The sequence below is a fragment of the Vitis vinifera genome, chromosome 14, assembly GCF_030704535.1.
Source record: "Vitis vinifera cultivar Pinot Noir 40024 chromosome 14, ASM3070453v1".
In the NCBI taxonomy this organism is placed as follows: Eukaryota; Viridiplantae; Streptophyta; class Magnoliopsida; order Vitales; family Vitaceae; genus Vitis; species Vitis vinifera.
The window spans coordinates 1772047-1786909 of record NC_081818.1 but is presented as its reverse complement, the minus strand read 5'-3'; the positions used below and the strand labels follow the sequence as shown (position 1 = coordinate 1786909).

The following is a 14863-nucleotide window of genomic DNA, read 5'->3' as shown; positions in this document are numbered from 1 at the left end:
AATTTTTTTAATAAATTATTAAACAATGTAAAAAATTGGTGATTTTTTCTTACCCTTCCTGCATGACAAACACAGCCTTAAGCATGGAATGAGAAGAAATGAAATATGTCGGCTGCGCTGAGAAAGTGACGGTAACGGAAGTGGGAAGGGGGAGGAAGGAGGGAGAGAAACTGCGTGTTTAGGTTAACAGATTCTTTGGACGGTCTTAGGGAATGGCCGAGTACTTCTTAGCCAATTAACCCTAGATGCTCTCTTTCTCTCTTTTCTATTCTTTTCCACTTGCTCCCTTTCCAAACCCATGTCAACTACTCACCTACTTATACCCTTCCTTGTCGTTTTAATTACTATCTTGCCATCCCCATCTCTTCCCTCTTTTGCAATCCCCAATTTATTTTTATTTTTATTTTTATGTATTTTTAAGATTAAAAATAATGGTAACTTTTATTAAAAACGAAACAATAACCTTTAAAAACTAATATCTTCTAAAATTATTTAAAAAATTTAAGATGTTAATTGTTTTATCATTTTTAACTTTTAAAATTTTGAAACTGAATTTCAAATAAATTTATAACATGATAGTGTTTTTATTTAAGGTTTTTTTTATTAAAGTTTTTTTTTAAAAGTATTTTTGAAACAATCACTTATAAAGTGTTTTTAGAAATACTTCCTAAATTTTGTACCCCGAAACCACGATGGGGTGGAGCACATCTTGGGATGCCACCCATTTTTTTTAAAAAAATAATTTTTAAGATAAAAAAATTCTTATAATACGATTTTTGAAAATGTTTTAAATTTTTTTAATATTTTAAAAATAAAAAATTTTCATGAGAAAGGTTAAAAATACTTTTAAAAATTATTATCAAACATACTATTAGAATTATTGTAAAATGAACTTAAAATTCAAAAAATGTATTTAAATGGATATTAAATATTTTGATATTTTTTAAATTTATGTTAACGGTATTTATGAAATGTTTTTTAAGAATAAAAACATATTTGATAATTTTTTTAATAAAAATAGTTTCCGTTATTTTTATTCTTTAAATTGTTTTGAAAACTAATTGCATACCGAGAATGATTAAAAATGTAGTACAAATAAAATTATTTTTAAAAATATTTTCAAATTGGTTGAAGAAAAAAATACTGCTTTTGACAAAAAAAAAAAAAAAAACATTATTATTATTATTATTATTCAATTTTCATATGTCTTTATCATCGAACAACCTCTGTTTTATCCTTTTAGGTGTGCGTCGGGAAAGAAGGCAAAAATAATTTTACCCAAATCTAGGACCATTTATTCGTTCAGTGGCAATACCGTAAATAAAGAGAAAAGTAGTGTTATTTCATTAAGAACTGTATACTTATAACATACCACGAAAGGCCCTTTCTCTCGTCTTCAGTGAGGGAATCAGAGGCGATCACGCCAAGAACGCAAAGGCTAGAGAGAGAGACATTCTAGAGAGAGAAACAGCTGCCACCGACGATGGCAAACTCCGTCGGCCTCCTCGCGATCTGTGCCGCCGCCTTCCTCATCGCCGCCTCCGCAGTCACCGCCGTTGATTCCACTGCGGACAACCTCAGCTGGATTCCGACGAGATCCGTCTGCAAGGGAACTGTAGCCGAGTGCCTGGCGCTCGCCGGCGGAGAAGACGAGTTCGGCCTGACCTCAGAGTTCGCGATGGACTCGGAAATCAACCGGCGCATCCTAGCGACTAGCAAGTACATCAGCTACGGTGCGCTTCAGAGGAACAGTGTGCCGTGCTCTCGACGTGGCGCTTCCTACTACAATTGTCAGCCTGGTGCTCAGGCAAATCCGTACAACCGTGGTTGCAGCACCATTACTCGCTGCAGAAGTTAGTCTCCTCTTCACCTCCATTTTTTCTCCATTTTATTTTTATTTTTATTTTTTTTTCTGTAATGTGTTTGTGCTGTTCTATACATGGAAAAAGGAGAGAGATTGATGGCTGTGTTTGTTATTCAATCACGAAATTGTTGTTATAATTATTATTGTATCTTGCTTTCATTATTATCTCTCAATTTTTGTTTTCCCTAATGCACAACACAATCTTTGTTTTTTCTTCTCTTTCTTTTGAAAAAAAGGGGAAATAATTCACTATTTTGACCTTTTTGGCAATTGATTGAGTTTTGGGGGTGGACTTTGGGTTCGAATTTGACTGTTTGATCGCTCGCTTTTGCCATGTTTTCACGGAAAAAGAAAACAAGCAAAAAGAAATTGTGGGAAAAGGAGAAAGAGAAAAAAAAGAATGGAATTATATTCTTGGAGTCACAGCTCATTCACAGCTCATGAATGATTTGAAACATCAAGAAAGGAGAAAGCAATTTAAAAAGGGGAAACATATAAATAATTGAGGCTACCACCAAATCTTTTGCACGTGTGCCCAAAAAAAGAGGAAAAATGAATATTTAAAAAGAAATTTCAAATGAATTTTAATAGGAAAAAATGAGTTCATTGAAATGAAAATATGATATTGTTGGATCATTAATTGGACTTGGTTTCTGCTGCTAAATGAGAAGGTGTAGAAATAATTCATTCTTTTGAAATGTTGTCAGTCAATTGCAAATGTTATCAATATTTTCTATAAGCAAAATATTTCCAAAAATGGTTTCTGAAACTCTACTGTCAACATATTATCCTATCAACCCACTTTTGTTTGTGCTATAAAGTTCTATGCATTTTATTTTTTATTTTTTATTTTTTTAATTCTGTATAAAGTAGAGAAAAGGTCTCAAGCTTTTCTTCTAATCTTAGTGTTTTTTGGTCCTTGTTCTTTGCTTCAACCCCAAACAAAATCTAAGATCTATCCAACACTAACCACAATGATGTCTGATATTACCCATCTTGATGGAAAAGAAAGTAAATTCAAATTTTATTCTTATTTTTTGTATTGTGATTTCTCTCTATTTTCATTTTTTTTTCATGTTGTTATTCTCGTGTGCCAAACACATTTATTCTTTCTACCTCATAATTAGTATTATTAATTTTTCCATTTTCCACTCTACCAAACACATTCTTTCTTATCTTCTAATAAGCTATGATGTTTGATTGTGGAACGATTGAGATGGAAAAGAAAGTTCACCAAAATGGAAGGTGAAAAATAAAAGAACAGGAGAAATGAAGTCATTATCATGGGAATAGGGCAATCAAAGTCAGTGGATATGATCCACCCACCAGATCATGAAATTGGTCCACTTTTCCATTCCTCATTCCCCTTTTTTTATTTTCCATTCAAAGCCTTCACATGAAATCTATGAAAATTTCATTCAAATGTATATAATATAAATGTTTTTGAAATTGGGAGCTCTGTTTGGTTGGTAAATGATGTACCCATCACACCCATGCATAAATGAATTTGAAAGCAAAACAGTGGTCCCCTGTGCTGCCAAACACCACTTTATGTAAAGGCCCATCTTAGATTCCCCATGCCAACTCCACCCAAATATCATTAGTTCTCCATCTTATTCATGTACTATGACCCTAAACATTTTCTTTCTTTCTTTCTTTCTTTTTTTCTTTTTCCTTTGATTAGTAATATTATGATCAAAACTACTAGTAAGGTCAGATAATCCATAAATCTCTAAAATAAAGTATATAATAAATTCAAATTATTTTATAATTATCATTTATCACCCTATGAAGGTGAGGGTGGTAAAGAAGCCATAAAAAAATTATGATATTTTAGAAAGTTATTAGGTTTTTAAATGTCACAATATGATAAAAAAAAATAAAAAAAAAAAAGAAGGGAAATATTGAGAAAAATATCATGAAAATTTTCCAAGAAAATATTTTTTTAATAAAATATAAACATTTTGAATGATAATTATGAGAAATATCCATATCCCTCTTTTATTTATTTATTTATTTATTTTGACACTTTAAATTATGGATGTTTGGATTGAAATATAAAAAGTATGGTGGATATTTTTGTCCAATTTAAAAAGAAACATTTGGGTGGATATTCATAAAAAAAATTCCCACATTTTTGGCATACTACACATTGCATTTAAGTGATGGGATTAAAAACATTTCACAAGAACCTGGTGAAGCAATATTAAGTGGTTGTGTGAGACATGTTTGTACTTGAATAGCAAGGAAGAAACGAGTATTTCACTCGTGAAAGAAGTCACCACTCGGGCAAGAGCAAGGCTGGCTCCCTGGTAAGATGAAGGGTCTCTAGTAGGTACTAATGAATAAGAATAGAGAGGGTTGTTATAACTTTTATCAAGTCCAACCAATCTTTTGGAAAATTTTATTGTACCCAAAAGCTACCGTACTCGGATTTTAATATCAGCCATTTAATTTAAATATATAATTTGATTTATTCCACAATAAAAAAGAAGACACCATTTTAAGCTTAATCATATTATTTATATTTTTATCAATTTTTTTATATTTTATTACATTTTTTTCTTTTTTTTTTTTCATGTGTCTACGAGGGTATTTGATACGATATGATTTAAATGCAAAACAATGATAAAAGCAACTATAACTTACGTGGGTTGGTCAAGTTGATGGCTAATTTGAATCCAACCCAAATTAATTCATATTTATTTTCATTTTTCTAAATTTGGGTTAAGTTTGGATTGTTAAGTTATATAATTCAAAACTCATTGGATATTTATCAATTTTTTTATATTTTACTTACATTTTTTTCTTCTTTTTTTTCATGGGTCTAAAATTGTGCGAGGGTATTTGATACAATATGATTTAAATGCAAAACAATAATGAAAGCAGCTAAAACCTAGGTGGGTTAGTCAAGTTGATGGCAGGTTTGAACCCAACCCAAATTAATTCATATTTAATTTTATTTTTTAAAATTTGGATTGTTGAGTTGTATAATTCAAAATTCATTTATAAATATTTTTAAAAAATATTTTCTATAAATTTATACCAAAATTTATATGGAAAATGGAATTTTTATAATTTGATATTTTTCTTAATTTTTTAAAAATACTATTATATTATATAAGATAATATATATTATAAATAAAAATATAAATTTGTGTTTTAGCTTAAGTTTCAAGTTGTTCAATCCTCAATTCAAGCTCAATCCAAATTGAATTTGAATTGAAAAAACTTAACCCAAACTTAACCTAAAAATTCAAAATAATGGTCCAAATTCACCTAAATGTTGAGTTTGGTCAAGCCACTCTATCAAAATTACATCTCTAATCATGAATATAAATAATTATTGCTATAAATATTTAGCTTTTGTGCTTAATAAAAGAATAACTAGAAGTATAGATAATTAGTACTTATGTGTGATCAAATTTTATGTTTTAAAATTATATTTAAAAGATATTTTTTTATTAAAGATAAGAATAATTACAATATTTGTTAAAAATTTATTTACATAACAACTTGCTTATCATGTTGAGAGAAAAACATGAATTTCTCAATTTCTTAAAAACACAAATATCACAATGGAAAGTATGAGATCAATAATTAAGAGTTCTATGGAAATACTTTTAAATACTATAGTTGACCTTTAAATTAATCTTAAGAAGTTTTTTCAAACATGTCATAAACATCCGAAAATTCAATATTTTTCTTACTTCCTCGATGATGATTATTATTATTACTATTTATTCTTGACACATGGGTTTAGTTGATTGACATAATGACTTCTTTATTGTTGGTACATGATAAACAATGTATTATTTGACTAATTTTTTTCAAACAAACAACGAACATTTCTACAATAAGGTGTGTTTGAATGATTTTTTAGGATATATCCCTTCAAAACTTAAGTCAATTTTTATAATAAACGAATTATTACTTTTTTATTATATCTGAATTCCGATGTTTGATGGTTCTTTATTTTGATAGAGTTGTAATGTATCACATTCTTCTTTTACTACTTTAAATGCTAATAATTAGCCTTGTGAATAACTATTTCTGGCTTTAAGTTAGATGTTTGTGCTCATAATTGATCTTATCGTCACGGTTCAGAATATTTATTACTTAGACAATGAATATGGGCGCTACTCGGACACCCCTCTGCTCATCTATAATCGGATGGGAAAGAGGCTTATGCCTAAACGGATGCGGACCCACACTTATGATGGGTTTGGACTTTTGGTTTGGATGGTGTATACAATTCTGAATCTGGACTGGAGCATTTTGGATTTAAAACCCTAACCAAGTTCAAACTGGTCATAAGCTTGTCCAAAGACTAGGGTTTTGTGGTTGAGATGATTTCCATTATCCATAATTTTAGGCCCCACCTAGAGAAAAGTAGAGCACCATAGCAAGTCTTTTTCTTAGTAGAGTTGGGTATCAAACCCTTGAAAATGATGCAGAGATCAATTATGAAAATGAACCCCATTTTCCTTCAAGACGAAGAAAACTGACTAAACGCAAATGTGGTATAAATTCATCTAGAAGTCATCTATTTTGCATTGAATTCTTTGGAGTAATTGACTGATGGAGATAAAGCATATCAACTCTCCCATGATCCTTTTTCTTAAGTTTGGGTTAGGTTAATTTCACTCCTAAATTTTGGACTAAACACATCTAATTCTTATCATTAGTTTAAAATCTCATTAGATTTTTCTATTATCGTGTTTATTAGTTAATTTCATTCACCTCTCATTTAACTCAAAGCAAAAAAAATTTAAGACAAAATTCCAAATTGATGAGCTTCAAATGTATTTAATCTTAACAACGAAGAAGATGAGTGAAATTAATTCCCCTAAATTTTGATATAAACTAGTATAAATAAATACTCGGGTGATAATATATTGTTGTGATTTATTTATTTATTTATTTATTATTATTATTATTTTTTCATTTTTTTAATTATAGCAAGGATATGATTTGATAGATATCTAAATTCAATTTATGGAATGATGGTGATATCTATTACTATTGTTTTTACTTTTTACTATTTATTTTCATGATAAGCAATGATTAGATGTTTTAAAAATGACAAAATGTAAAAGTTTTTTCACATTCAATTATTGTTGTATAATAAAGAAATAAAGGTAATAAAAGATGCAAAAAACCATTATTTACTAATATCAATAACAATATTAACGTGATCTTTTTCTAGTTAGCTTAATGCGGGTTAGGGTTCATCAATACTATTATTAATTTGGGATGGATCATCCGTGATAGTAATGTTAAATGTTATAAAATGTTTGACCTATTCTCGTTTGTTAGAGAAAAAAAAATTATTTATGAAAGTAATAAAAAACAAAAAAAAATGCATAATATATATAGAATTTGTCATGGGCTTGAGTCCAATTATTTTTTAAGTGAGATGGTCAAATATTGATTCAAGAAAAAAAAAAAAGGGAGGGGAGGGGGTTAGGGGTGTTAAACTCTTGTCTTTATTTTGTGGTATTTCTCCCCTATTTTTTTTCATTATAGGGAATAAAAGATATGAAATTTATATATTTTTAAATATTTCTCATTGTATATTATTTTTGTTAAAAAAAAAAGGATCATTTAAGTATTGAGATTCATTTTGATGTTTATTCGCGTCATTTTTCATGATCTAAATACTTTCTTTTTTGAAAATAGAGAGTGAGATTATTTGAGGATCACCTTCCTTTAATTCTATCAAATATTTTAAAAGTGTTTTTTTCTTTCTATAAAAGAAAGTATTTTATAGATTATTTTAGAGGCATTATAAATTTTTTTTTGAATATTAATTTTTATTACTATACATTTATATATATATAAACTTCTTTTAAGTGATTCTCTATAAAATATTTTTAATAAAAACACTATTAATAAAAATGTTACTACAATCAATTAAATGGTGTTAATATCATAATTTTTATTTATTAAATATAAAAATTTTGATTTGACTATAATAGAAAAGCACTTATTCGTGGAAAAAATATTATCTTTTAAATGATGTCACGTATATATTCCATTTATTTGTAGTTTTTTTTATTTGTACGATCGTTTAATCAAATAATGTCATGTAATTATCGCATACCCTAATCATATCTCTTTGTTCTATTATTCAATGATTTAGATCTCATTTTATATATATATATATATATATATATATATATTATCAATCAAATCATGTCATGTATATATTTCATTTGTATCTTAGTTTCATTTATTTGTATTTGTTTTATTTTTACGATCCTTTAATCAAATAACGTCATATAAATATCCCGTATCCTAATCCCATTTATTTGTGTCATTTTGTTTGTTCGATTGGCCTAGATCTCATTTTACATATTCTAATTCATCCGAAATTTTTATATGATAGGTATTAATACCATAGCCAAGTATTTTTCTAAAATTTTTGCATAATGATTATTATTTATTAAATATAAAAAAGAATTATAGTAAAATAAGAAGGGTAGAAAGGTGAAAAACTAGCATATTGGGTAAATAGTAGGGATAGATAACAGAACTTGGGCGGCACCACAATAACTTAACGGCGAAGAGTCACGAAAACGACGCCGCGTAGGCGTAGCCACTAGCCACACGCTTTCACACCGCACCTCGTCTATATTCTCCGTCTAGATCGGCCCCCAGAATCTTCCAATGACCCTATAAAACCCCTCGTCCAACGTACATCTCAAACAACAATTTCAGCGCGCTTTCTCTTGTCCCGTTTCTTTAACGCAGACGTCTTCAATTTCTCCCATCGCCTTCTTCTTTCAACTACTTTTTCCAATTTTCTAAAATGGCCGTATCGGATTCTATGCCCCAAGGCCCCCAACAGGAGATGGTATTTTTTTTTCTTCCTTTTATTTATTTCTTTTATTTTATTTGTTCTCGCTGTTTGTTTACTTAGGATTCAAGAGGAGATTGCCTTTGATGTTTCTGTTGCTTTGTTGTTGATTACGATGTTCTTGTGTTGTTTGATCGGTGATGGAAAAATTAGGGTTTCGATTTCCTTGTTGATTTATTTGTATGGCTATGATCATATTGGGAGGACTTGAAATTGGGGTTGAGGATTGAGAAAGTATGTTAGATTTTGAACTAACATACTTTTGTTTGTTCGATTTCAAGGCAGAATGAGTGGAATTTTGACCTCTACTCCCTGTTTGGTTCCTGAGAAATGGAATAGGAAAAAGAGAAAAAGATTGTAATTTGGACGTTTGAAATTTTTGATACAAAAAACCAATCTGGAGCAGAAAGTTATTCAAACATAATTTTTCCCACTCCATATTAAAACCATAATTTATACGATATGTTAAAAAAACAGGGGCCTCCTCTCAATCGAATTTAATAAAATTATGATTTCTTTGGCTGTAGTTGGGTTAGATTTTGACCCCTTTTTTGGGAGATTGAAATGATAAAAAAAAAACCTAATATTAAAATGTAGTTTGGTTCCTTGTTCTACATTTTCCCAGCAATATTGTGTGATTTCTTAGAGATGTTTCTTTTCTTGCAACAAAGATTGATTTGATTATCTTTTTGATTCATGATTGAAGGCTAAAGAAGAGGAACAGAGACTCAAGTACCTTGAGTTTGTCCAAGTTGCAACCCTCCATGCTGTGCTGTGCTTCTCAAGCCTTTATGAATATGCCAAGGAGAGGTCTGGTCCTTTGAAGCCTGGTGTTCAGACTGTCGAGGGAACGGTTAAGACTGTTGTGGCCCCCGTATATGACAAGTTCCATGGTGTTCCCATTGAACTACTCAGGTTCATCGATCGCAAGGTGAGCACCGTTCTTTTGAACCCATTCTTCTGCTCTTGTGGGGTCTGTAGAGGATACCATCCAAATCCAATACATTGCTCATGGTTAAAACGTCATATATTGAGAAATTGATATTTTCATATTTGATTCAGTGGAAATGAAATCCAGAAAAGAGACTTGTTGTTGAGATTTAAAGACTCACACATAAATGTTTACATTATTGTCATGAATGTAGGTGGATGAGTCTGTAAGCAAGTTTGGAAAGCAAGTGCCGCCTGTGGTTAAGCAGGTGTCATCCCAAGCCGTCGCAGCTGCTCAGAAGGCTCCTAGTGTGGCTCGGGCTGTGACATCAGAAGTTCAACGTTCAGGTATTGTGGACACTGCCTCTGGGCTAGCAAAGTCAGCGTACACAAAGTGTGAACCTGCAGCCAAGGACCTCTACACCAAATATGAACCAGTTGCTCAGCATTATGCTGTGTCCGCATGGCACTCACTCAACCGGCTTCCCCTCTTCCCTCAGGTGGTTCAAGTTGTCGTGCCAACAGCTGCCTACTGTTCTGAGAGGTATAATCAAACAGTACTCAGCACAGCAGAGAAAGGTTACAAGGTCTCCACATACTTGCCATTGGTTCCTACTGAGAAGATCACCAAAGTGTTTGGGGCCGAGGTTCAGAGCCATTAATTTCTAAGAGCTGATGCTCTTGTGCATTGAGGTTACATGGTTATTTTACAGTATAGTTGTTACTTTCTATGGTTCTTCTTCTATTTTTTGGTGAATGATAAAATCTTCTACTTTATACTTTCGTTTGTATCCTGATACTCTTGGTATGCTTAATCCATGCGATATCTGTGAGGCTTTTCCTTTCCTCGGTGGTGTTGTGACTTTTATTATTCCTTAGAAAATGTCAAAAAGGTTGCCAATTTTATAAAGGATTCTCCTTGCCAGCCAGTTAGGTTTCAATTCTGCGGATTTGGCCACCTATCACCTCTGCTCTAGAAGATGATATGGTCCCCAATTCAAGGGTTGGGGCGAATGACGTATACCCAACAAGCATCTAAGGTTGTGTTTGTTTTTTACTTAATTCTAAATAGAACCTTAATACTTAATAGTATTAAATATTAGGTTGTAAAGAACCACAAGCTCTAGCTTTTAAGCCGAAGAAAGAAGCAATCATACCCCTGAAACAGAAAGATATTGCACTTCAAAATCGTTACTAGAAGCACTGCAAGCGCACTTCCTATCTAGGCAAACCAAACCTGTTTAGGCGTCGGTGTGCTAAGAAATTGGATTGAAAGTTTAAGTTTTTAGCAGTCTAAGTGATGTGCCCACAAGATGAGCTTACCTTATGACTTAAAGATCTCAAATCGCAATGAAGGAAAATACCTATTTGCATAAAGGACTGTCACAGGATCTCCCCTGGCAAAAAAGGGAACTCAAATTGCCTGAAAATCAAATCACTACTACTCTCAAGCCGGACCCTTCGGCAATTGGACAGTAATTCGAAGTCCATTTCCTCCGGCACGGAAGTGGAGCGGGCGGGCGAAATTACGTGAGAGAAAGAACCTCTTGGTGGAGTCCCCCGGAGGACAGAATAACACTACTTAGTGACTAGGAGCGGAGAGCCCGTTGCGCGTTGTTTTTGTTTGACCGGCCTATCTTCTTTCTATAAGCAAGCTCCCGAGAGCCGTCCAGTCCCAGTATTACTAGCATCTGTTCCAGTTCTCTCTCTTCAATCCGGTAAGCCCATTGAATGGAGAAAGTTTACATGGTGGGCCAGGCTAGTTTACTTCGATGGTAGGAATCCGCGCAGTATCGGAAGCCATTTTTAGCCATTTACAGCAGCCCAGCCGAACGAATAGGATCCCTTTCAAGCTCTTTACCCAGAGGCGCCAGTCAAGCCAAGAAAGTTATTTTATCCAAGCTATAAAGATCCATCAATTCAGCAGACAAAGGCAAGCCCTCCACTTCTTTGTTAGTAGAGTCATTCTCGTCTTGTCCATATGATCTAACTCGTAATTGAATCCAAAAGTCTGCTGTTACAGCTAGTGAAGAGAGATTTCGAGTTTCAGTTTGAAGCCCAAAAAAGGCAGCTTATTTTTTAGCTCCTTTGTAGGACCACCCCTACCCTTGGATTATGAACTGTTAGCATTACGTTTCCCGAATAACCAAGAAAAATCAGTCCAACCAGCCGATTCGCCGACCGGTCCCTCTAACGAATTTCCATCTGCATCGGCAGACGCCTAACCAAGAGATTCCTTTTATCCCCGAAGCCAATTGTTCCGAACGAAGCTACATTTCTATCCAAAAGGACATAAACAGACGCAGGCACATTCGCAGAAAGAAGAGATCGAGATCTCAGTCGAATCAGGGGAATCCCCTTTCTTAAGGGCAGTTGGCAAGGGAGGAAAGAAGGTTTGGATCGGTTTCTAATTCATTCTCCGTCTCCGGCGAGGTCGCATCGGCAAAAGAAGGGTACTCATCGATCCAATTCCAGCTTCTGTCCCAGATGAAGTTGTTCTTGTTGGTATCATAGATGTGTTATAAGAACTGGGCTATGCCCCCAAATTAATTGATATCGAAGCATTAACATTCGTGGATGGAAAATGAAAGATGTCGATTCTTTTCTAAAGAAAGATGGCTTAGATTGAATAGTTTTAAGTCTCTCGCGGTACCCTGCCTAAGATGGGAAACTCCTGATTTTCCTGCTTAGACAGAGGCCTTGTCAATTACATATTATAATTAGCATGAAAGTCCTACTTTAGATGATACGCCTCGCTGAGCTCTCTCTTGGGCTGTGAAAGCGGTGCGAAAGAAGTTGGGCTACCTTGCCTTGAGAGCTTCCCCGGTTACTGAGTCTGTGATTTCATGCGCGCGTACTCTTCCTCTATATATGATGAGCGAGCCTCTATCCAGATCTATGGATCTCCCCAGCATCCAAGCGAGACTCCATCCAAATCTGCCACTCGTTGGGCGTCATTCGGCGATACGAAGTCATTATCAAACACCAATTTATTTCGCCAAAACCAGAGCTTCCACACCGCAACTCCAAACACTAACGGCCATTCATACTCTCCTTACTCCCAGTTGCTTTTTCAAATTATGTAAAATTATGCATGAGCCATTCGGAACTGCCAGAGAGAAAGAAGCACTTTAATTGACTACGGGCTGGAGTGAGACGATAAAGACCAGTCTCCCTTATATACGCAAAATAGAAAGAGTCTTTCTGGCGTAAACGATTGAAGAGATTCCGCCTCTACAACAAAGGACTTTGGGAAAACAGTAGCCGCATCTTTTCTTTGGCAAAGCAGATAAAGCTACCTCCGGTATGGGGAACGAAGGAAATGGTTTGTATCGGAAGAACTCCCATCTCTGGCTGCTTGTAGGACTTGTACCTTTCTTTATCCAGTACCCAAGCTGGTACCTCGCTACTCTTGTTAAATGGGATCACCTGTTGGCGTGCAATCAATTGTAATAGTTATTGCCTTATATTATTTATTATAGAACATCTTTTATCCCTTCCTATGCTTCTATAAATCAATGCCCTTTGGTGTCTTGTCTCCCTTTTTTACTTTGTCTGGGACTCTGGCGATGTTTGGGTGCAGTCATGGCTCTGTCCTAGATAGACTCCATCCAGGATCATAGCTATCTGTTGTTTGGCTTTCAGGGAATAAACTTACCCTCCAAAAGGTGCACTTTTTCACCTCTTTTCCTCCTTTATGAGTAGATAAGCTTATCCATCACACATGAAACTGTAACCAAACACACCCTATGGCTTTCTTACATAGTTTTTTCTATTGAACAACCCAAGCTTGCGAACTTATAATGCAATCGCATTCTCTGCTCCAATTGCTGTTTTTGTTTCTGTATTCCTGATTTATCCACTAGGTCAGTCTGGTTGGTTCTTTTCGCCTAGTTTTGGTGTAGCAGCTATATTTCGATTCATCCTCTTTTTCCAAGGGTTTCATAATTGGACGTTGAACCCATTTCGATGGGAGTTGCCGGTGTATTGGGCGCTGCTCTGCTATGCGCTATTCATGGTGCTACCGTAGAAAAGACTTTATTTGAAGATGGTGATGGTGCAAATACATTCCGGGCTTTTAATCCAACTCAAGCTGAAGAAACTTATTCAATGGTCACCGCTAACCGCTTTTGGTCCCAAATCTTTGGGGTTGCTTTTTCCAATAAACGTTGGTTACATTTTTTTATGTTATTTGTACCAGTAACCGGTTTATGGATGAGTGCTCTTGGAGTAGTCGGTCTGGCTCTGAACTTACGTGCCTATGACTTCGTTTCCCAGGAAATCCGTGCAGCGGAAGATCCTGAATTTGAGACTTTCTTTCTTGCTTTCAAAGTGACGGGTTTCGGCATTCAAAGTCAAACGATTCTTTAGATTCTCGAGGAACTGGGCGAAACAGGGAAGCTTAAGCTTTGGTAAAGAGATATGAGAATGAGGCTAGCTTTGGGCATCCCCTACCTAAGCCCTAAGAGAAGGGATGTGTTTAGGTGCAGAAGCCATGATCGGTATAGTGAGGTGCTTAACGCCCTCTTGACCTAGGCTTAGGCTGGTATCTCAGAGTGGGAGTTGAGAAGGGACGGGCACTCCTATCCCTTGATAGCTCACCTGGGCGGCTCGTGGCGGGAGACGGAGAAAGCACCCCCCGTCTCGTCCTCAGTTGCATCCTTGGTAGCAGCATATTGTTGACCTCCATCCTCTTTCTTAGTCCTCTATTCGTGAAAAAAGGAATATCTAAAGCGCTATTCGTGGACCCTACTTTTTCAGCTTCGTCTGAAGCTTATGCTTTCCGTTCACCCCTTCTGGCTTATGAAAGTGACAGGCGCGACTAGCTCCGAGAAAGAAAATCTCTCAGTAAAAGGCAAATGACGCATTCGTAACACTGACTTGAAAGGCACTACTACTGCGGATTCACACGAGAACTCAATAGCTCTTTCAAATGGAGTGACCCCACCTATAACTGGCTTTATCACAGGAATTTTTCTTTGCTCGAATGGATGGATAGCTTGAACTAGCTTTCGACCACTGGATCTTGTCTTTCATCTAAGCCTTGAAAGTCAGTTTAATTTAGTTTAAAAGAAGCTTAGGTCAACAGAATGAATAGAATAGTAGACATGCAGTCGTAAAGCCGCATCAGAGAAGGCATCGAATAGGACAAGGAACTGAAATTCCTTCTCAGATCAGATTTGCTTGGCCTATTAGGTAAGAGAAAT

General features: G+C 34.5%; 2 protein-coding genes across 2 annotated transcripts; both read left to right on the top strand.

Moving 5' to 3' along the window:
• Window positions 1-1326: 1326 nt before the first annotated feature.
• On the top strand, window positions 1327-2023 carry LOC100263186 (uncharacterized). Its single transcript, XM_002283673.5, has one exon. It carries the CDS (start codon window positions 1484-1486, stop codon window positions 1856-1858), a length of 375 nt encoding a protein of 124 aa, XP_002283709.1. The 5' UTR covers window positions 1327-1483; the 3' UTR covers window positions 1859-2023.
• A 6382-nt stretch (window positions 2024-8405) lies between these two features.
• LOC100240929 (stress-related protein) lies at window positions 8406-10502 on the top strand. The gene is made up of 3 exons (XM_002283661.4): window positions 8406-8723; window positions 9433-9657; window positions 9872-10502. The coding sequence occupies exons 1-3, from the start codon at window positions 8679-8681 to the stop codon at window positions 10316-10318; spliced, it is 717 nt and encodes a 238-aa protein (XP_002283697.1). The 5' UTR covers window positions 8406-8678; the 3' UTR covers window positions 10319-10502.
• The last annotated feature ends 4361 nt before the right edge of the window (window positions 10503-14863 follow it).

Coding starts and splice junctions, on each gene's coding strand:
- LOC100263186 (XM_002283673.5), top strand. CDS start 1,484: ATGGCAAACTCCGTCGGCCTCCTCGCGATCTGTGCCGCCGCCTTCCTC.
- LOC100240929 (XM_002283661.4), top strand. CDS start 8,679: ATGGCCGTATCGGATTCTATGCCCCAAGGCCCCCAACAGGAGATG. Junction 8,724..9,432: donor AAGGCCCCCAACAGGAGATG/GTATTTTTTTTT, acceptor TCATGATTGAAG/GCTAAAGAAGAGGAACAGAG. Junction 9,658..9,871: donor TCAGGTTCATCGATCGCAAG/GTGAGCACCGTT, acceptor TCATGAATGTAG/GTGGATGAGTCTGTAAGCAA.